At 40.5% G+C, this 21,501-nt stretch overlaps 2 protein-coding genes across 6 annotated transcripts in view; one reads left to right on the top strand and one right to left on the bottom strand.

Moving 5' to 3' along the window:
- The window catches only part of JARID2 (jumonji and AT-rich interaction domain containing 2), a 319,301-nt gene extending 302,540 nt beyond the window's left edge, over positions 1–16,761 (top strand). Inside the window, exons 13-18 of the mRNA XM_070747321.1 lie at positions 1,766–1,871; positions 6,013–6,195; positions 6,672–6,802; positions 8,880–9,060; positions 11,003–11,110; positions 15,240–16,761. Coding sequence (XP_070603422.1) covers positions 1,766–1,871; positions 6,013–6,195; positions 6,672–6,802; positions 8,880–9,060; positions 11,003–11,110; positions 15,240–15,413 — 883 coding nt within the window. The 3' untranslated portion in view covers positions 15,414–16,761. The remainder of the gene's footprint in view (positions 1–1,765; positions 1,872–6,012; positions 6,196–6,671; positions 6,803–8,879; positions 9,061–11,002; positions 11,111–15,239) is intronic.
- A 2,651-nt stretch (positions 16,762–19,412) lies between these two features.
- Positions 19,413–21,501, bottom strand: part of DTNBP1 (dystrobrevin binding protein 1) — a 44,307-nt gene continuing 42,218 nt past the window's right edge. For all 5 annotated transcript variants that reach the window (XM_070747322.1, XM_070747325.1, XM_070747323.1 and 2 more), the window contains exon 10: positions 19,413–20,073. In XM_070747322.1, the coding sequence (XP_070603423.1) occupies positions 19,844–20,073 (230 nt within the window). In that variant the 3' untranslated portion in view covers positions 19,413–19,843. The remainder of the gene's footprint in view (positions 20,074–21,501) is intronic.

The raw sequence follows: 21,501 nt of genomic DNA, 5'->3' as shown, positions 1-21,501 counted from the left end.
AAGAGATTTTAAAAAAAAATCTTCCCTGCCTTATTATATAGGGGAATAAAAGCCTTCCCCAAAGTCAGGAAAGCAGGTAATTTTTAAAACAAATACGCTGTTTCCCACATTCAATTTTTCAATGCTTTTTACTAATCTAATGTACCAAGTTTGGTACAGCCTAAATGTATACATTATAATTTACTGCAATACAGTGTTCCCTCGACTTTCGCGGGGGATGTGTTCCGAGACCGCCCGCGAAAGTCGAATTTCCGCAAAGTAAAGATGCAGAAGTAAATACACTATTTTTGGCTATGAACAGTATCACAAGCCTTCCCTTAACAGTTTAAACCCTTAATTACAATTCCCATTCCCTTAGCAACCATTTAGATTATTACTCACCATGTTTATCTATTAAAGTTTATTAAAAAAATATTTATTAAAGGCGGACAAAAGTTTGGTGATGACATATGACGTCATCGGGCAGGAAAAACCGTGGTATAGGGAAAAAACCGCGAAGTATTTTTTAATTAATATTTTTGAAAAACCATGGTATAGACTTTTCGCGAAGTTCGAACCCGCGAAAATTGAGGGAACACTGTATAATCATTGGGAGGGTGAAAGATGATGGCTTTCTTGAGTAATTAATAACCAGTATGAAATTTAAATCAGTGGCTCTTGATTTTTTAAAAAAACTATCTGGAGAAAAATTTAAATATCCGGGGCCTGAAGAAATTGTTCTAGTTAATTTTTAAACTACAGAAATATAACAATTGACCAATATTTAGTGTCAATTTTGGAAAATTTCAGAAAATGATTTATAATAGAATGAAACAAATTCTACAGGCTGAATTTCTTTTCCATCCTTTTTTCCCCCAAACCTAAATATTATTAAATTTTTTGTCCTCATAAAATATATCAAAGAAATTTTATACATGGCAACTGCTACAGGAATACCTTTCATTTTTGTTGGAAACTGTGTACAGTTGACACAGAATTACTAATTTAGTTGTAGGAGCGTGCCTTATCCAGAAAAAAATTTCAGAAGTAAAGCTGAATAATATTTTAGAAGTAAAGACATTTAATTTTACTTGGATTTTATTTATTTTTTAAAGCTATATATGAATTTGTGCCAAATCTGAAATTTGGATTTGTCTTAACATAAATTCTTAATAGTCGAACTTCAATTATTTAATCAGTTATATAAGCATAGCTTTTTCAGTGTTCAAGAGAAATTACTGTCATTCTTTATCTTATGATTTATACTATGCGGGTTATTGCTGCAGATAGTTGTACATTACTTGGATTTTAGCAATGAGCTTTAGATTTTATAAAGATGACATATTCTGTTATGTATAATTAACTAACGAACTTCATATTGAAAACACTTACCTAAAAAAAAATCTGTCTTTGCATATAGAGGCATGCTGGCTGAAGATTCAAACAGGTCCCTTCCCTTCCATTCTATGTGCTGATAAAATCTTTTTATTCTCTGATTTGGGCAACATATAACTCAGGATTAGTGTCATGATGTACTGTTATTAAATACTGTAATTGTGAAACTTAATATTATTTTATATTCTGTCTAAATATAAAGTTACTGACACCCCCACCCTGCCCACCCCCAGCTTACGGCATCTTTTCTAATTTAGTTTTTAACCGCTTAGGTTAGCATTCAGTTTTGGAGTTACAATTTGGGACGCTGCCTTTTGATGCATAATACTTTATTTGGTCTAGAATTCATATCCTTTTTTTGTGATTTCCTTTCTGTCTCAAATGTAAACAGGTATTGCATTCCTGCTGCAGAGGAGAAAAAACTTGACAAAGTGGTACATACCTTGTTGCAAGCCAATGGCACTCCAGGACTGGAAATGCTTGAAAGTAATGTTATGGTAAGTCAATTTCTGATTTCTGTCTAGAGCAGACCTGGGCAAGGGGCGGGCCACAGGTCGCATCCAGCCTGCCCGCTGTCTGTGACCGGCCCACCCGCTATCTGTGACCGGTCCGCCGAGGTCAGGGTCCACTCCAGTGCGAGGATGAAACAGCTCACCGTGTCTGCTGGGACTCCTCCGGTTCCTGCTTTCCTGATTAATCATGAGGAAAGCACTAACCGGAGGAGTCCCGGCAGACGCAGTGAGCTCTTTCATCCTTGCATTGGAGCAGACCCCGACCTCCTACCGAGAGCGGTCGAGCCCAGAAACCACGCAAACACTCCAGCGCAGTGACTGTAGTGCACCGTGTTTCCGTAAAACAAACAATTAGGGTCTGTAGAGTGGGTCTGGGTGTTTAGGTCAGGCCAGGGTCTGGGTCTTTACAGTATTGGGTAGAACTGAGTTAATTATATTAGTCCGGCCCTCTAAGACCATCCCAATTTCTCATGCGGCCCCATGGCAAAATTAATTGCCCACCCCGGTCTAGAGGAATCCAGTTCAATTTTGTTTTATAACTATATGAATAGCAGTGAACCCTGTTGTACAGTTATTTGTAGTAAGGAACTAAATAATTTTAAAAAACCATACTACCTGTTCTGTCGGGCTCTCTGGTAGAATCCTCCCAAAAATTCACAGGTACAAATTTCAGACACACACACGTTTGAAAATTCAAAACAATGTTCTTTATAATGAAAATTCACTTAAACTAAGCCCTCTTTTGGTATAGCAAAGAGCACTCATCTCCAACCAAACTGGTAATTTGTACAAGTTCCTTATCAGTTCTGTGATACTTAGCTTGCAGCTGTGAGGCAATTCACAGTCCTTCTTCTTTCACAAAGTGAAACACACTTTGCTCTGGTTTAGTTTCAAAGCGGGGAAAAATCAGCACACAAAAAGTCAAAGTCAGTAAAGCAGTCACAAAACACAATGATCAGATAATCCTCCACAATGGCCAAACCCACAGGCTGCTATTTATAGCAGCCTCACTAATTACCACAGCCCCACCCAACCACAGGTGGCCTCATTTTCTTTGATAATAATCTCTCAGTTGTGGTTGCCTACGCATCACTCTCCGCATGCGTGGCTGTATCATTAACTCTTGTTCCGAATCCAAGGAGGAGCTAGATAATTGATCTCCTTCTGAGCTGTCTGCCACACTCTCCTCCTCCCTGTCACTCGTGTCTTCTTGGTCATAGGAGCCTTCATCAGCAGATTCCACCGGGGGGGGGGGGCAAAACAGGCCTGCAGCATGTGGATGTCTCCCCCACATCCACAGTCCTTGGGGCAGGAGCAGGGGCACAGCTAACCACAACACTACCATGGGTATAAATAAAGCTCCATCATTTAATTAAATCTTGATATGCCACATGATATGGAGCTGTGTAGACCAGGTTCTAAGCCTAACAGGCCATATTGAAGCAGGTTTCCAATGAGGCCTCAGAACCACGGCCACATTCATAGATCTAACTGTGGAATGCGACATATTTTGGAAGGAAGGATTGTTATACAAACTGTGCCATTTTATTCCCTGCATAAATCTGTGTTGACTAATTAATAACATGCCGAGTGATAAGTCCTTTCAAATAATAATGGGGGACAACATAACTAAGGTAAGAAGATTAATTAAACAGTTCCGTTCCACAAAGCTCTGTAAGTGCAGCCATATTATTCAACTTAAACATATCAGATATGCCAGCAATAAAAAGGGACACAGATTTGGATACACTGATGATTTGGCCATAGCAATACAAGAAAAACATGTGGAGATGACAGACAGCCTCCTACAGGCTGCCTATACATTAAATATAAATGGAGGGAGGGGGAATCAGTTTAGCTTATGCGCCCGCATAAGGGATTCATTCTTTTGACCCCGTAATGTAGCATTCGCTTAGCTAGAAGTAAACACTATTAAATGGTAGGTCTTATCTCTGAGAAGAACCTCCATCAGATTGTTTGTATAAGTTACTTTGGGAGTATTTCCTCTTAAAAATTTATTTAAACTATTTAAAATAAAGAGTAAAAGTTTATTTTACTTAAAAGCAGGTACTTTATTTATCTGCTTTTATATAATACTTTATATTATATACTTTCTACTTTAGAAAGAAAGAAAGTATAAAGAAGTATTTATATATATTTTATACTTTATATACTTTCCAAATTGTAAAATATTCATTTTTCTGTTATGTGTTATAACAAGTACATTTTTATAAGTCTGGTATAAAAAGTTTATTGATTTATTACACTGATATACCACCAAATCTTCCAGAGATTCCCAGTGGTTTATAATATTAGAACAATTAAAACAATCTCAGTAATACATTAATAAAAGCCACTGGGATAAATTAAAACGTTAAAACACAACAACCAGTAAGAATATCATCAAAACAAAGAACTATGTTGTTTCACCTGGGGTTAGTCCAAATGAATAGGAAGTCAGAAACCTCTGTGTTTGACTTTTTTTATCATCCATCCAACCCCCCAACAACCACTAAAACTGCTGCTTTGGGTCTCCTCTTCTGGCACAGTCCAAGTACCTATCAGGCAAAATTATATCCAAATCTCAGGCCAATCTCAATGCACACCATAAGACTTCCTGTCATTTCCAGCAACATTCTAATCTAATGAATCATTCCTTGAAGAATGCACCCTCAGTCTCCTTCTTTGTATCAGCTCCATTTCCCACTTCAATAAGATGTCCTCCTGAGTGGGTGGCTACCGTATTACATCCTACCACTGTTGTCACTCTGACTTCAAATGGAGCTCACATGTTACCTGCAAGGACTTCATCTCACCCTCTTCTGATAATATGAAGCGCAATAGCCAGTCTCCCCAACACCCCGAAGAAAAAGATAATTTTCAGACTGGTAACCTATTCAAATTTCAGCTTTGGATCCTACAGCTTCTCTCATCTTCTCCTTAATTGGAATCCATCCACTTTGATAACCATTCCTTAGCCACATTATTAGATACTATTGTAAGCACAGACACACCATCTGTCAAACTAATTTGTAGCATACTACATCCCCAAACAACCCATATATCCTTTAACACAGTGTTTCACAACCTTGGCCACTTGGAGATATCTGGACTTCAACTCCCAGAATTCCCCAGCCAGCACTATATAGGATTGACATTGATTGCCGATCAGTTTCCAGTCACAATTCAAAGTGTTGGTCATGACCTATAAAGCCCTTCATGGCATCGGGCCAGAATATCTCCGAGATCGCCTTCTGCCGCACAAATCCCAGCAACCGGTTAGGTCCCACAGAGTTGGCCTTCTCTGGGTCCCATCGACTAAACAATGTCATCTAGCGGGACCCAGGGGAAGAGCCTTCTCTGTGACGGCCCCGGCCCTCTGGAACCAACTCCCCCCCAGAGATTAGAACTGCCCCCACCCTCCTTGCCTTTCATAAACCTCTTAAAACCCACCTCTGCCACCAGGCATGGGGGAACTGAGACATTTCTCCTGGGCCTATACAGTTTATGCATGGTATGTTTGTGTGTATGTTTCTTTTAAAATAAGGGGTTTTTAATGACTTTTAATTATTAGATTTGTTATACATTGTACTGTTGTTGTGAGCCGCCCCGAGTCTATGGAGAGGGGCGGCATACAAATCTAATAAATACAGTGTTCCCTCGATTTTCGCGGGGGATGCATTCCGAGACCGCCCGCAAAAGTCGAATTTCCGCAAAGTAGAGATGCGGAAGTAAATACACTATTTTTTGGCTATGAACAGTATCACAAGCCTTCCCTTAACACTTTAAACCCGTAAATTACCATTTCCCATTCCCTTAGCAACCATTTAGATTATTACTCACTATGTTTATTTATTAAAGTTTATTAAAAAAAATTTATTAAAGGCAGACAATATTTGGCGATGACATGTGACATCATCGGGTGGGAAAAACCGTGGTATAGGGAAAAAACCCGCAAAGTATTTTTTAATTAATATTTTTGAAAAACCATGGTATAGACTTTTCGCAAAGTTTGAACCCGCGAAAATCGAGGGAACACTGTAATAATAAAAATAATAATAAAGTACCAAATAGCAGGGAAATAAAAAAAATTTAAAGGGCGATTTCCTTTCTTCTCTCTATTTAGATCGCCCCAGAGGTATTGCGCAAAGAGGGGATCAAGGTGCACCGTACTGTACAACAGAGCGGGCAGTTCATTGTCTGCTTTCCAGGATCTTTCATGTCAAAAGTATGCTGCGGTTACAACGTCTCTGAAACTGTGCACTTTGCTACCACCCAGTGGACAAACATGGGATTTAAAACTGCCAAGGTAAAAGTGTCAAAACTTTTCAAAAAGCAGAATGCCTTTTTGTAAAAGCCGACAAAACACTTCACAGACACATTGTGTGCCGTGCTATTTAATGAAATCGGTCATTATTACAAATGAAATCGGTCATTATGTTGCTTATACATTTCTTAGGTAACATCTAAGAAATGTCAAAATGAAACCCTTGATACTGTTAGCTGTTAAACAATCATGTCTGATTTGGAGATGTCATATGAACGATTGCATGTGGTGCAGTCTAGGCCAGGGGTAGGCAAAGTTGGCTCTTCTGTGGCATGTGGACTTCAACTCCCAGAATTCCCTATAACCCAATCATGCTGGCTCAGGGATTCTGGGATTTGAAGTCCACATGTCATAGTAGAGCCGATTTCGCCTTCCCCTGGTCTAGGCTGTGGCCTTTCTATTGGAATGTGTTTCATTGTATGGTAAATGAGAGCTAACAGTGGAATGTTTGTGAGTAGGAAATGAAGAGGCGACATATACCCAAGCCATTTTCAATGGAAAAGCTGCTGTATCAAATTGCGACAGCTGAAGCGAAGAAAGAAAATGGTTCTGCTCTGAGTACAATATCGGCCCTTCTGAGAGAGCTCAGGTAACCTTTGTTTCATATCCTCTTTTCTCTTGAAAGAAACTCTAAAGCCAATTACAGTGTGAGACAACCAGGACCAATAAGCCCGACCACAAGTGGAGAAGATGCTTGGTGTGCTAGCAAACCATTGAAGACAACAACGAAGGAGTCCAGGATTCTGTCAAGCATTCAGTTTTTTAACAAATGAAGGAACTCAATATTTGCACCCAGAGCTTAAAAAGTTCTGCTCCGAACGTTCATCTAGGTTGTTTTGTAATTATGGATAAGCAAGGAAAGCTGCTCTTTCAATCTGACTGTGGCACGAGTTCCACAGCTTCTCCTTTTTCAGTTTTGAAAGAGTGTTGAGTATTTTTCCTTCCCATCTCTAGGACATTTTTGAAAGGCAGGGAAAGCTGTTGTCTTTCTAATATAATGCTGTGTTCTCTTTGTTCTTTATCATGTAGCTTCGTTACCCACAATTCAAGTGTGATCGGTAGCACATCGCATCGATCAAGGATCCATAGAAAATCTGATGACTGGAATCTACAAATTGTATTTAATAAACTAATTTGTTAATGTGATAGTCTGGCTCGAGTCTTCTTCCCTGCGTATTTGCACGCAGGGCAGAAGACTTGAGAGGTTCATTGAGGATCTCCACGTGGAGATTTCTCCTTCTCAAGAATGTTACACCCATGTTACCTCTATATATGCATTTTCTTAAAAGGGCATTTTGCAAATGTGAAGAGGGCTCGCATTTGTTTTCCTATTTGTCCATCTCAGTGGATCTCAACCTTTGTAATGCCGTGACCCCTTAATACAGTTTCTGATGTTGTGGTGAACCCCAACCATAAGTCTAGCAGCAATTCTCCCAACAGAGCTTTAAGCTGATTGGCAGGAAGGTCAGAGGGACACTCCCACTGTAAACGCCTGATTGGTCAGATTGTAAAAATATGTTCCAAGGGGCCAGAATAGAAGCTTTAGTTCCTAGCACCATGGGAAATTTGTCTTTTCCCATGATCTTGGATGATCCCTGTGAAACGGTCATTCGACACCCCCCAAAGGGGTCCCGACTCCCAGGTTGAGAACCACTGTTCTAGATGGCCTAAGGTTTGTTCAAACTGAATTTCTTTTCCTATGAGAACAGAAAGAGTTTTCACAATAACACTGCTTAATTATTAGAGTAGATGGAGCTGTTTTAAGTTGCAACGCAAAGCATCTTCAGTGAATCAGGTCAAGGATAGGTTTCTTTTGAAGTCGAATGTGTGCTGCTTTGAATAACTTTCTGTTGCTCCCGTCCCCTCATTATTTTGTACATGATGTTCCATTTGTTCCTCCTCTATGGTCAGCATTTATCTGCATTCATAAATCTAGACTTTTGAAGCCACACTGACTCTAGGCAATATATTCAGCTTCTACTTTCTTTCTTTCTTTCTTTCTTTCTTTCTTTCCCTCCCTCCCTCCTTCCTTCCTTTCTCTTTCTTTCTTTCTTTCTTTCTTTGTTTGTTTCTTTCCCTCCTTCCTTCCTTCCTCTTTCTTTCTTTCTTTCCCTCCCTCCTTCCTTCCTTTCTCTTTCTTTCTTTGTTTCTTTCCTTCCTTCCTTCCTCTTTCTTTCTTTCTTTCTTTATTTCCTTCCTCTTTCTTTCTTTCTTTGTTTCTTTCCTTCCTTCCTTCTTCTTTCTTTCTTTTTTGTTTCTTTCCTTCCTTCCTCTTTCTTTCTTTCTTTCTTTCTTTCTTTTTTACTAAATGTCAAGCCTTCACCATTCTTGGATTCCTAGGAAGTGTCTTGAAGGACATTTCTTTTGGCAATTCAGGCTGGCAAAAAAGTCTAGTTGAAGCAAGGAAAGTCATAAAAATTTCTACAAGAACTCAGCTGCTGAAGCTTTCAGGATTCCTACTTGTTCTGCAGTGGTCACTAACACAATCTTAGGTGAGATGAAGGAGCAGCAAGAGTGGCACTGCTCCCTGAGAGTGTATGCAGTGCCGTATGATCCACTGGCAGTTATTAAAGGCTCAGCTGCATGTAGAAACGAGGCCTTCCAAATGTAACGTTGAATTCCTCTTTGAGGCTGTGGTGTGTTCTAATTATTTTTAATCTTCACAGGGACACAGAATTGAGGCAGCGGCGGCAGCTATATGAAGCTGGTCTCCATTCTTCAGCTCGCTATGGGAGCCATGACAACAGCAGCTTGGGAGTGGATGGGAAGAAAAAGCCTCGGAAGTGGCAGTTAGAGACATCCGAACGAAGGTGTCAAATATGCCAGCATCTCTGTTACTTGTCCATGGTAAGAGAGATTTCTCGAATCCTGGATTCCTGATTCTTTTCATCAATCCAGACAGTTCGGTCGATCTGTCTATCTAATCTGTCTTTCTTTTTCTTCCTCTTTATTCTTCCTTCCTTCCTTTCCTTACACACACATACACACACACAGGATCTCTTGGAGACTAGGAAAAATACAGAATAGAATCCTAGTTTCTCCGGTCCCAGGGGCACTAAAATTTCAAGTAGGTGGCAGATCTCGGCATCCATCATTGCCCGTTTTGTGGCATTGGATGGATTGGGACACCAGATGAACCGGCTGGGAGGCCGTGAAGCAAAGTCTATGGTGACGCCAAATTTGACGGGTGTTGAGAGCCCAAGAGTCCATGGTTCTGATTTCCCATTGGGAGGCAAAATGCTGAAACCTGCCCCCAATGGGACTTTACTCTGTGGTGTCATTTGGGTTGATGAAAAGCCCTATTCCCAGATCCCTGGAAGGGGTGTCTGGATTGGGAAACCTGCCTATCCCTGTTAGCAGGTTTGTCCTAGAATCCGTCATCCCCTTGAAAATACGACCTTTGGAACTGGGAAAAGGAAGAATCTGGACAAAAGGGCTGCCTATGATAATATGGGGCAGGATGACCTATAGAGATTTAGAGGCAAGGAACGAGTTTGGATGGATGGGTTTGGTTTTATTGTTGGGAGTTATAATGTATAATGTACAAAGTCTTCGGAGAGGGGCGGCATACAAATCTAATAAATTATTATTGTTATTACTGTTGTTGTTGTTATTATTTTGTATGTTATTTATTTGTTTATTTATTTAATTTTATTTATTTGATTTTTATGCCACCCCTCTCCGGGGACTTGTTTTACCCTGTAAGCGGCCCTGAGTCCCCTGGAGAAGGGCAGCCTAAAAATTTGAATGAATGAATGAATAAATAAATAAATGCAGAAGAGGCAATCCTTTGCTAAAAAGGAGCGATCCGAATAGCCATAAGAATGCCAGCAAAATGGCAATCTGGAGCCTTTTGGTTCAGTTGTGGCTTTCCAAAATGGCCACCAGTATAAAGGGAGACAAAAACACGGCTAATGGCCAAATAAAATGGCCGCCATCCCTTCCCCAGCTGTCAACAGGCAGTCGTTGAGTTCAAAAGGGCCACCGCCAGTCATGGAGGCAAAAGTCAAGCCTCCTGGCCAAAATTAGAACTGCACTTTGCCGTGAAGGAACTAAGACCAGCCTGCATTTGGACGGCACTTGGAACAATAAGCCAGATGACGTGAGTAAACCTCACTGCCTGCACTTGCTTCGCTCAAGTACAGCCCTATGGGCCAGGGACTCCGACACCCAGCTGTTTAGTGGTGGCAGTTCTCGTCAGGGTACCAACAAACCTGTGCACTCACCGGCAGCAAGAAATGACCTCTTTTCCAATAATGTACTGATTGAATAAAGAAGAGTCCAAGTGGAAGAAAAATCAGAGTCATTGCTCAAGTTGTTATTGAGAAATTTAAACATGTCCCTTCTTTGTCGACTGAGTTTGAAAAACTGACACTTCATAGCCAGTGGAGCAGGGAGGAAGTGCCTCAATCTAAAAATAACTCAGTCCCTTGGCAACTGACCGAAGTTTATCCCATACTTGGACTCTCCGCGCATAGGAGTAGCACTGATGAATGGGATGCTCAAAATTGATCTGCCACCATCCAAGATTACAGATTTGTCACGGATACAGAAAGAATGTTTGCTATGGAGATATTTGCTCCATAGGGGATATTTTCTCGTATATTTGCTCCGAAACAAGACAGTTAGCTACTTCATAACCCATTGAATTCAATTTTACTGAAATTATAAATGGTTTTCAAAAATTGTAATACTATCTCACTATCTAAGATAAATTACATGAAGGCTTCAGCTTGAAATGTAAAGATTCAATATCAGTATTCTCAACCTACGTTTGTAAAATTTGCAGGTTGTACAGGAAAATGAAAATGTTGTCTTCTGCCTCGAATGCGCCCTGCGGCATGTAGAAAAACAGAAGTCTTGTCGTGGATTTAAACTAATGTATCGTTATGATGAGGTCTGTATATTGCTGTTTGCATTCTTGCAGGTTATTTTTTTAAGGCTGTATGATTTATAAGTTTGCATGTATGATCTTTAGAGTTGCTGCTCTTGCTTTTTAATATTATGGATAATTTATATATATATTATTGCAGTACATTTTCTTGATAAATTTGCATTGTTGCAAATTTTACTCCCTGACTTGTTTTAAGAATTGTAAAATGAAAAAAATAGTTTTGAATAGCACACTGTAAACAGTGTTCACAGTAGCAAAAATGGCTTCAGATAACTTCCTTACATACAGTGTGCACAATTTTTTGTCTTCAAAGTTCATCAAGGGAAGCCAGTTTTGCAGTTGACATACTTCAATAGTAGCATGTTCAGATAATACCAGAATCTTTGTACTTTAATGCTCTCTATAACAAATTATTTAAAAACAGCAGTAAAACATATTTATCAGAGTATTCTCTTATTTAATGTCTAAGAGGTATTTAACTGACCCTCTTTCAAACTTCCTCCTCCACTCCTTAATTAGCTCCAGACAAAGGCAACAAAGATGGATATTTTGCCTGCTGTTTGACAGTCATGTTCCATTAATATGTCCATATTTTGGAGGATTTAAAAAAAACAAAAACAAAACAATTTTGGGACTAATTGAAACAATATGGAATGAAAAGCCCCAAATGTTTGTTTGGAATGAAAGTCAATACATTATATAAATTTCTGTACCCAGGTTGACTTGTTCGATGAGGGTTAATCCATTTTGCACCCTCTCAACTGAAGAGTTCTTGCCCAAATCCAAAGAAACAGGCAGAAAACAATCCATCCAAATAAAATAGATGTCAGTTGTAGATTTAAACCCAAAACTGTTAACATCAAAATGACACTTTCATGATTCTTGAAAATACAGATTGCAAATATAGATGGCCAGAAAGTTGAGTTATTCACTATGAAGCAGAAAAACTCTTTAGAGTCACAGGTTACATATTTTTATGGAACTCTTTACATTAATTCTGGACCCCAAGTTCCAGTTGGTATATAATGATAGGATATCAGTAACTATCAGTCAAATACAGTAGTCCCTCTAGATATGAGCTGCTCCACATGCGGGTATTCCAAGTTACCAGCCGCGAGCGAAATTTCTGTTCGACACCCAGCTCAAATTCGGGATACGAGCCGAGCTTCCACTAGGTGGCGCAAGAATCTCCTTGCTTCCAGTTATCTCGGCACGAAAAACAAAGTCTAAAGGCAAAGTCTGTTCGAGATGCGAGTTGATCGACTTACGAGCTCGGATCTGGAACGAATTAAACTCGTATGTCGAGGTACCACTGTACCGGTAGTTGATTTCATCTGGGTTTAAGTGACTGTTTCTTCCTTCATGCTGATGATGTAGTCCAGAATTGTCCTACCTTGGCAACTTTAAGATTTGTGGGCGCCAACTCCCAGAATTCCTTAGAATTGTGGGAGGTCAAATCTACAAGTCTTAAAATTATTCTGAGCAGAGTCAGGTTACAAGCGGTGTGCCACAAGGGTCTGTTCTGGGTCCTATTCTTTTTAATATGTTTGTGAGTGACATAGGGGAAGGTTTGGTAGGGAAGGTTTGCCTATTTGCCGATGACTCTAAAGTGTGCAATAGGGTTGATATTCCTGGAGGGGTCTGTAATATGGTAAATGATTTAGCGTTACTAGATAAATGGTCAAAGCAATGGAAACTGCAGTTTAATGTTTCCAAATGTAAAATAATGCACTTGGGGAAAAGGAATCCTAAATCTGAGTATTTCATTGGCAGTTCTGTGTTAGCAAAAACTTCAGAAGAGAAGGATTTAGGGGTAGTGATTTCTGACAGTCTCAAAATGGGTGAACAGTGTGGTCGGGCGGTAGGAAAGGCAAGTAGGATGCTTGGCTGCATAGCTAGGGGTATAACAAGCAGGAAGAGGGAGATTGTGATCCCCTTATATAGAGCGCTGGTGAGACCACATTTGGAGTACTGTGTTCAGTTCTGGAGACCTCACCTACAAAAAGATATTGACAAAATTGAACGGGTCCAAAGACGGGCTACAAGAATGGTGGAAGGTCTTAAGTATAAAACGTATCAGGAAAGACTGAATGAACTCAATCTGTATAGTCTGGAAGACAGAAGGAAAAGGGGGGACATGATCGAAACATTTAAATATGTTAAAGGGTTAAATAGGGTTCAGGAGGGAAGTGTTTTTAACAGGAAAGTGAACACAAGAACAAGGGGACACAATCTGAAGTTAGTTGGGGGAAAGATCAAAGGCAACATGAGAAAATATTATTTTACTGAAAGAGTAGTAGATCCTTGGAACAAACTTCCAGCAGACGTGGTTGGGAAATCCACAGTAACTGAATTTAAACATGCCTGGGATAAACATATATCCATCCTAAGATAAAATACAGGAAATAGTAAAAGGGCAGACTAGATGGACCAAGAGGTCTTTTTCTGCCGTCAGTCTTCTATGTTTCTATGTTTCTAAAATTACCAAAGTTGGATACCCCTGATCTAGTCTTCTAGAACATCCTGCAGATGAGCAGGATGTCTGAAGGTAGTCTGAATCCTTTACCACTTACCAACTTTACCTTGAGCCAATTCTCAGTTCCTTCTCACATTGTTTCCAAAAGAATTAGTAAATGAATCACCCATAGCTGGGAAGATGGAAGAAGAGCATGAAGGCACAGATATTGCTCAAATAAAGCCCTTCATGGCATCGGACCAGAATATCTCCGGGACTACCTTCTGCCGCACGAATCCCCGCGACCGGTTAGGTCCCACAGAGTTGGCCTTTTCCGAGTCCCGTCGACTAAACAATGTCATTTGGCGGGACCCAGGAGAAGAGCCTTCTCTGTGGCGGCCCCGACCCTCTGGAACCAGCTCATGTTTCACCCTTCCCAGCCTCCAAAGGATTTTTTGAAGCCAGGGGAAGGTAAAATTGCCCTTCCTTATTCCCCCCCCCCCCCCGGAGGATCTCTGGAAGCCAAAAATACCCTCCCAGAGCCTCTGTGTGAGCCAAAAATCAGCTGGCTGGCACACACATGCATGTTGAAGCTGAGTTAGGGCAACAGCTCACGGGCCAGCAGATATGTCTCCGCATGCCACCTGTGGCACCCGTGCCATAGGTTCTCCATTACTGTTCTAGACTTTTTGCTCACTGCTGTAAGAACCTGTTCTCAAATGAATGGAACAAAACAATCTGTTCTAAGCATCCCTGCAATGTCAGGTTTTAGCAACTGATATACAATTCCGGTGCATGTCTCTTGGCACAGCAAAATAAACCCTTAGCATGTCCATTAGTAGAGAAGCTCCGTGCAAGTAATGGAGCATTTTTAGAAAAATAAGGCCATAGACCTCACTAAAGTAAAAATGATGGTTCTCAAAGGAGAAATTAAAGCATTTCGATGGTAAGGAAGCAATTTATAGAGAGGGGTTTCAATTGTTTCTGTATGTTTTTGAGAATATAAAGTCTTAAAATGGAAGACTTAAATGCACTCAGAAGCGCTCAATTGCACTCAGAGAAGGCGGCATAGCTAGAAGAGGAAGTGAACGTTGGCGAGCGAACATTTAAAATGGGACATGTTGGGCTGCCAGAGTCAGCCCAGGTAGAAAACATCCTATGTGATACAGAGAGACTAGCAGTAGGTAATTATCACTTTAGATTACATCCAGTCAGTTAAGAAAAGCTTGGTTGCTGTATCTTGGCTTCAGTTAATCATATTTATCATGGCCTTCTCCAGGTTTTGTCAAACAGGCAATATCATCTGGCAGGGCCTAGGGGAAGAGCCTTCTCTGTGGCGGCTCCAACCCTATGGAACAACGGCGCCACACACACACCCGAGATTCATACTACCCCCTCTCCTGGCCTTCCAGAAGACCTTAAAAATTCACCTGTGTCAGCAGGTCTGGCGCGTTGAGCTTAACTTTTTGCTCCAGCCGTTAATTTGAATCTGACTGGTATAAATGAGTGTGAATGTGAATGTATGGTTTTTTAAAATGGGTTTGTAGATTCGTAATGGGGCTTTTAGATTATTTAATATTGTCCAATAAATAAATAAATGAATATTATTGCCATGGTATTTGAAATAGGAAGTTGGTTGTTAAAAAGAAAATACATTTTTTCTCTTCTTTCAACTAGGAACAAATCATCAGCTTAGTCAATCAAATTTGTGGAAAAGTATCTGGCAAGAACGGCACCATTGAGATCTGTATCAGCAAGCCTACACCAAAAAGAGGGCCTCGCAAGAGAGCAACCCTTGGCGTGCCATCAAGACTTTCATCCTCCAGTTCATCCAAAAGTGCTTCAAGTTAATCATGAAGATGCCAACAGTCTCTCTCATTTGGGTCAATTTTATATATATTTTTTGTAATTATATCATAGTTTGGAGTATTGCTGTAGATTACAAGCTGTCTTTGCACTAGCTCTACAGAAGATTTTCTTCTGGTTTAGAGAACTAATTTTGATTTAGCATTAAACTGTTGAATTTTATTTTTATTTTATACTTAGGATAGTTTGATACAGCAGGATTTTTTTTTTAACTGCTGTACATTCATTTTTTTTGATAGCAGCAAGGGAACTGGTAAAATTTGCTTTTGTCCCTCTGCCTGAAAACAAAACAAAAACAAGGCCTTTTTCCACCTACTAATTGCAAAAAAGGCTTTTAAATAACCCTCCTTTTATTTTTCTGGGTAGGTTGAAGTTTGGTGCGTTTTATAATTTGTTCTCCAATCATGTCAGCAGTTGTTGTTTTTTTCCTATAGCGGAAAAAAAGGGATTAGGAGGCAAAACTTGAAAGAACTTGCTATTCTTTTGGCTTGTATTCTGTAACAGGCAGGAAGTTTTGTACCTTTTTAAATTGGAGAATACACACTTTTATTTGAGAGGTTATGGCAGCTGAAGATGGACTTAGTTTTCTAATCATAGGCAAATGGGAGATTTGGAGAAAATGTTCTCTGTTACCAGCACTTCACTATGCATCTGTTCGAGGAGGAAATGAAAGAAGAATTTAAAAAAAAAAAAAAGACTGCCTGCTTTGCGGAGGCATGTGAGCGAAAACTGTGCCTGATTTCATTAGGAAATCCATTCTGGGTTGTTGTGGTTTTTTTGGTGCTGTTGTCTACTTTATCAAAAACCCTTCAATAGCATCCTTGAAAAATGATTGAAGCCATGCTTCTTGTCATAGACGTGCAATCTTTTAACATTCCATTCTCATTCCACTGCTGTTTTTACCCTGTCACAGTCAGCATTAATTTTGTTTTTGTTGTATGATCACATTTAGAGCCACTAGGACGTTTGCATACTTCTTTTGAATGTGAAAATGCATTTGCTCCCATCTTGTCTATTTTTTTTTTCCCTTTCACGTGTAACAAAAAAAAAAAGTATCATAACTTTTGTACATAAGCCTGTAAATTGTTTTAAATACTTGAGCCTTTTCTTGGGAGGGTGGGGAAGGGTGGCAAAGAGACAAGATGAAGAAAAGCCTTACGTTTCACTTTCTTCGTCGGTTGGATTGGATGCTTACAGGGTTTTTCTTGTAACATTTATAAGTGCTGCTTACATCACTGAACAACAACAAAAAATAATAATGGAGTAGTTGTTGCCCTTTTCTGGTTGTGTGTACAGTATGTGTGGAATAAAAAAGGGAAAATGTTTTCACAAACTCTTTGTTTCCTAATTGAATTCAACAAAAAACCGTAGAGCTACCCATATTGCACTGAGCTTGCCAGTGGTGACTGTCAGGAAAGTCTTATAAAAATACATATTGTTGGTTGTTGCAGAAGACTGAATTGTTTTGGAATATTTAACAATAACACAGAGTCAAGTGTTTCCAATGTGGTTGTCCGGTTTTTATGGCCTTGCTGTGTATTTTTTCCTTCTTGACAGTAAACTTCTGACTATGGCTTACAGTTTGACATTTAATTTATTAGCGCTGCTGTGCTCTTTCCTTGTAAGGGAAGACTTCATGTTTATTGCCAGGTTTTGTTTACTTTTCAGGTTTGTAATACAAGGTTTAATAAAAATACACTTTTTGGACACTTTGTCTTTCTTCTGAAAGCAGTAGAGACCATATGATTTAAAGCTAGCTGTCTTACTTAGAACTGTTATTATGGGCTTAGAAAAGATGTAGTTTATGGAGTAAGTACTTCAAGTCGCTATATTACTGCAACAAAAGTCAAATAAATGTTTCAACTAATTTGTAGTCAAAACAGAGGGGTTTGGAAGAACTACAGCGCTGAATTACTGTATCTTTTCCACTCACACTCCTTTGAGACAGAATAATTCAATAGGCTTCATAGGCTTTGTGAGCAAGCTAAATCAATATTTTCTAAAATATTAGAAAAGATAACAAATAAAGCTGCCAATTGTTTGAAAGTATATTTGCCCACTCATAGAACAAGACCTTAGACATAGTATCAAATTAGAACATCTCTCCTTCAAATATTTACGGAAGGGGGAAAGCAGAACCTGTGATCCTCGCAGTATCGCTACAGCTATCAATATGGTGAATAATACTGAAGCCCAGCAAAACCTGGAGGGCCCACAGCTCTCATTCCTCTAGCTAAAAGGATGAAAGATAACAAATAGTGCTTCAAGTACCATGCTAGAAGCCAGGAAATTGTGAATTCTAGTCATGCCTTAGGCCTGAAAACTGAATGGGTGACTTTGGGCCAGTCATTTTCTCTCAGCCCAACTCACCACACAGGATTTTTGTTGTGAGAAAATAGGAGAAAAGAGTAGTATTAGATATGTCAACCGCTTTATGTGTAAAAATAATACAAAGTGGAATAAAAAAGTTTTGAAAAATTAAAAATCTAATATAGAGGTTGCCTGGCCGTATTAGTAAGGGCCACTGTGAGAAATGGTAGTGTGGTTTTCTTTTTTTTAAAAAAAACATGTTTTTAACCATGTTTAGCATGTATCTTATTTTCACAGCCCCCTGGACATGATGACAAATAATTTAAGTTACAGTGATGTAGTCTTAGTTGGGGGACAGATTAAATCCAAAGCCAGCCCGCCCCCCCCCCCGCCCTTTCTTCAACTAAGGCAGTTATATGAAAGCCCAAAACAACCACCAGCTGTTCAATTTTTGTTTCAACTCTACACAAACAGAATACAGTGGTACCTCAAGATACGAACCCCTCATCTTACGAACAACTCGTGATACAAACCCGGGGTTCAGAAAAATTTTGCCTCTTCTTACGAACTGTTTTCGAGTTACGAACCGGCGTTCGAGAGACAGCTGGGAAGCCGCGCGGCTGTTTTAAAAGGTGACAGCCGGGCGGCGGGGCTTCCCAGCAGCCTCCCGAACGCCGGTTCGTAACTCGAAAAAAGTTCGTAAGAGGCAAAATTTTTCTGAACCCCGGGTTCGGTTCGGGAGGTTGCTGGGAAGCCCCCCAGCCCGGCTGTGACCTTTTAAAACAGTCGCGCGGCTTCCCAGCTGTCTCCAAACGCTGAAGTTCGGGTTTGGCGTTCGGCTTCGGGAGACAGCTGGGAAGCCGTGCGGCTGTTTTAAAAGGTCACAGCCGGGCTGGGGGGCTTCCCAGCACCCCCCGAACCCCGAACTTTTGCCGAACTTCCGGGTTCGAGGGGGTGCTGGGAAGCCCCCCAGCCCGGCTGTGACCTTTTAAAACAGCCGCGTGGCTTCCCAGCTGTCTCCGAATGCTGAAGTTCGGGTTTGGCGTTCGGCTTCGGGAGACAGCTGGGAAGCCGCACGGCTGTTTTAAAAGGTCACAGCCGGGCTGGGGGGCTTCCCAGCACCCCCCGAACCCCGAACTTTTGCCGAACTTCCGGGTTCGGGGTTCGAGGGGGTGCTGGGAAGCCCCCCAGCCCGGCTGTGACCTTTTAAAACAGCCGCGTGGCTTCCCAGCTGTCTCCGAACGCCGAACGCGGAAATTCGGGTTTGGCGTTCGGCTTCGGGAGACAGCTGGGAAGCCGCGTGGCTGTTTTAAAAGGTCACAGCCGGGCTGGGGGGGCTTCCCAGCACCCCCCCGAACCCTGAACTTTTGCTGAACTTCCGGGTTCGGGGGGGTGCTGGGAAGCCCCCCAGCCCAGCTGTGACCTTTTAAAATAGCCGTGCGGCTTCCCAGCAGTCGCTGAACGCCGTTTTTTTGAGGGGGGGGGGGGTTGGTTGCACGGATTAATTGACTTTACATTGTTTCCTATGGGAAACAATGTTTCGTCTTACGAACCTTTCATCTTACGAACCTCCCCCTGGAACCAATTAGGTTCGTAAGACGAGGTATGACTGTAGCAAGTAAAGATCCAGATACAGATCCAGTTTTTTTAGAGAGATACAGCATACACAAGGACTTTTACCTTTCTGATTCTTTAATGTAAATATCCATTCAATCTCTCTTGTTCCAAATAACTAGCCTATTGTCCGTTGCATGATAAACAGCCTTTTTTTACAGTCAGTCTTTTAAGAACAAAAATATACTAACTTACCACAAAGGCTTAAAATTATCTCTGTATTATATAGCTCTACTGAAGATTGTAAAATAAATCTATTCACAATTTGTCCTTTTCAGTAAGCATCAACATGGAAGGTAAATTGTTCCAAAGGCAAGAGTTTATTGCTTAATGGGCGTGCTTTCAGAATGTGTTTCATATTAAAACACATATTTTCTATGACTGCATATGGTTATCTCTGAAGATAAAACATGACTAGCTCTGCCGATTATTTCTTTCCTCATTCACGCCAGTCTCAATTCCTATACGGCAGTGGGATAAGCCTCAATCTGTTAATCACTTTCATCGCTGACATCTGAGGGGCTCTTCGTTTCTGTATTCACAAGGGCAGTATCCACTTGCACATCTTCCTCATCTAACTGGACCACTGGGGCTTCTCCTTCACAGGCCTCTTGACTAGTAGAATCTGTCCCGGGTGCTTCTGAGGACAACTTCTCGCCCAGCTCTGACTGAGTGGGAATCTGAAAATTGATTTCACTTGGATGGGTGCTGGAATCTGACCCTTGAAAAACAAAAGGATTTTTTTTAACAAAAGATACAACTGAATGGCTGGTTATTATATAATGTATATTTGTCATAGGATCTACACTCTCTCTTTCTTTTTGTTGGGACAATTTATAAAGCAAGCCATACTATGTGATTTCATATAAATGGATTGTAAAACTGCTGCATTGTTTCTCAGGATATGTGGTATAAGATAAAAATACAGGCATGCTTTACAATCTCTGCCTTTGTAAAATACGCCAGAGCAATCAATTTTAAATAAGGACCCCTAAATTAGTGATTCTCAACCTGGGGAGTCGGGACCCCTTTGGGGTCAAACGACCATTTCACAGGGCTCACCTAAGGCCATGGGAACAGACAAATTCCCCATGGTGTTAGGAACTAAAGCTTCTATTCTGGTGCCTTGGAACATATTTTTACAATCCGACCAATCAGGCGTTTACAGTGGGAATGTCCCTCTGACCTTCCTGCCAATCATGATAAAGCTCTGTTGGGAGAATTGGCGCTAGACTTATGGTTGGGGCTCACCACAACATGTATTGGAACTGTATTAAGGGATCGCAGCATTAGAAAGGTTGAGAACCACTGCTCTAGAGCAACTGCAGATTAAAATTAAGTACAGTGTTCCCTCGCTTTTCGCAGGGGATGTGTTCCGAGGCCACCCACGAAAGTCGAATTTCCGCGAAGTAGAGATGCAGAAGTAAATACACTATTTTTGGCTTTGAACAGTATCACAAGCCTTCCCTTAACACTTTAAACCCCTCAAGTGCAATTTCCCATTCCCTTAGCAACCATTTAGATCATTACTCACCATGTTTATTTATTAAAGTTTATTAAAAAAAATATTTATTAAAGTCGAATGAAAGTTTGGTGATGACATATGACATCATCAGGCGGGGAAAACCGTGGTATAGACTTTTCGCGAAGTTCGAACCCACGAAAATCGAGGGAACACTGTAGTCCAAAATGAAAAGAGGCTTTCTTGTGCAAAGTGATCTGGACAGCCTTCTCTGATTTTGAAAAGCAGAGCATACAGCTCCTCCCACAAAAAATGGATATCTCACCATTATTATACCTTCTTTTTTCTGATTATCTTAGATAAGAAATTAGACTACAAGTAAATGCAAGAGAGGGCCAAAAAGCAGACATTATAAGGACAACCAAGGCTAACTTTCCTATCTTTCCCACTGATACTCATCCCCTCTGATCTACTTTTATTTAGCAAAGCTGCTTATCTACAGACTTTCAGAAGAGACTCTTCAAAGGGGGGGAGGGGAGATTTTGGCTGCATTGTCTGCATGCTTTTTAAAATTAACATGCCAGAAAGTTTTAAAGTACCGGTAGCCATATAAGACCCATAATTGCCTTATCAGTGAGAGAGGGGGGCGTACAACTGTAATAAGTAATTTTGAGATACTTCAGCATA

The sequence above is a fragment of the Erythrolamprus reginae genome, chromosome 3 (genome assembly GCF_031021105.1).
Source record: "Erythrolamprus reginae isolate rEryReg1 chromosome 3, rEryReg1.hap1, whole genome shotgun sequence".
Classification (NCBI taxonomy): domain Eukaryota; kingdom Metazoa; phylum Chordata; class Lepidosauria; order Squamata; family Dipsadidae; genus Erythrolamprus; species Erythrolamprus reginae.
The sequence above is the reverse complement of the archived record's forward strand: the minus strand, read 5'-3'. Positions and strand labels throughout refer to the sequence as shown.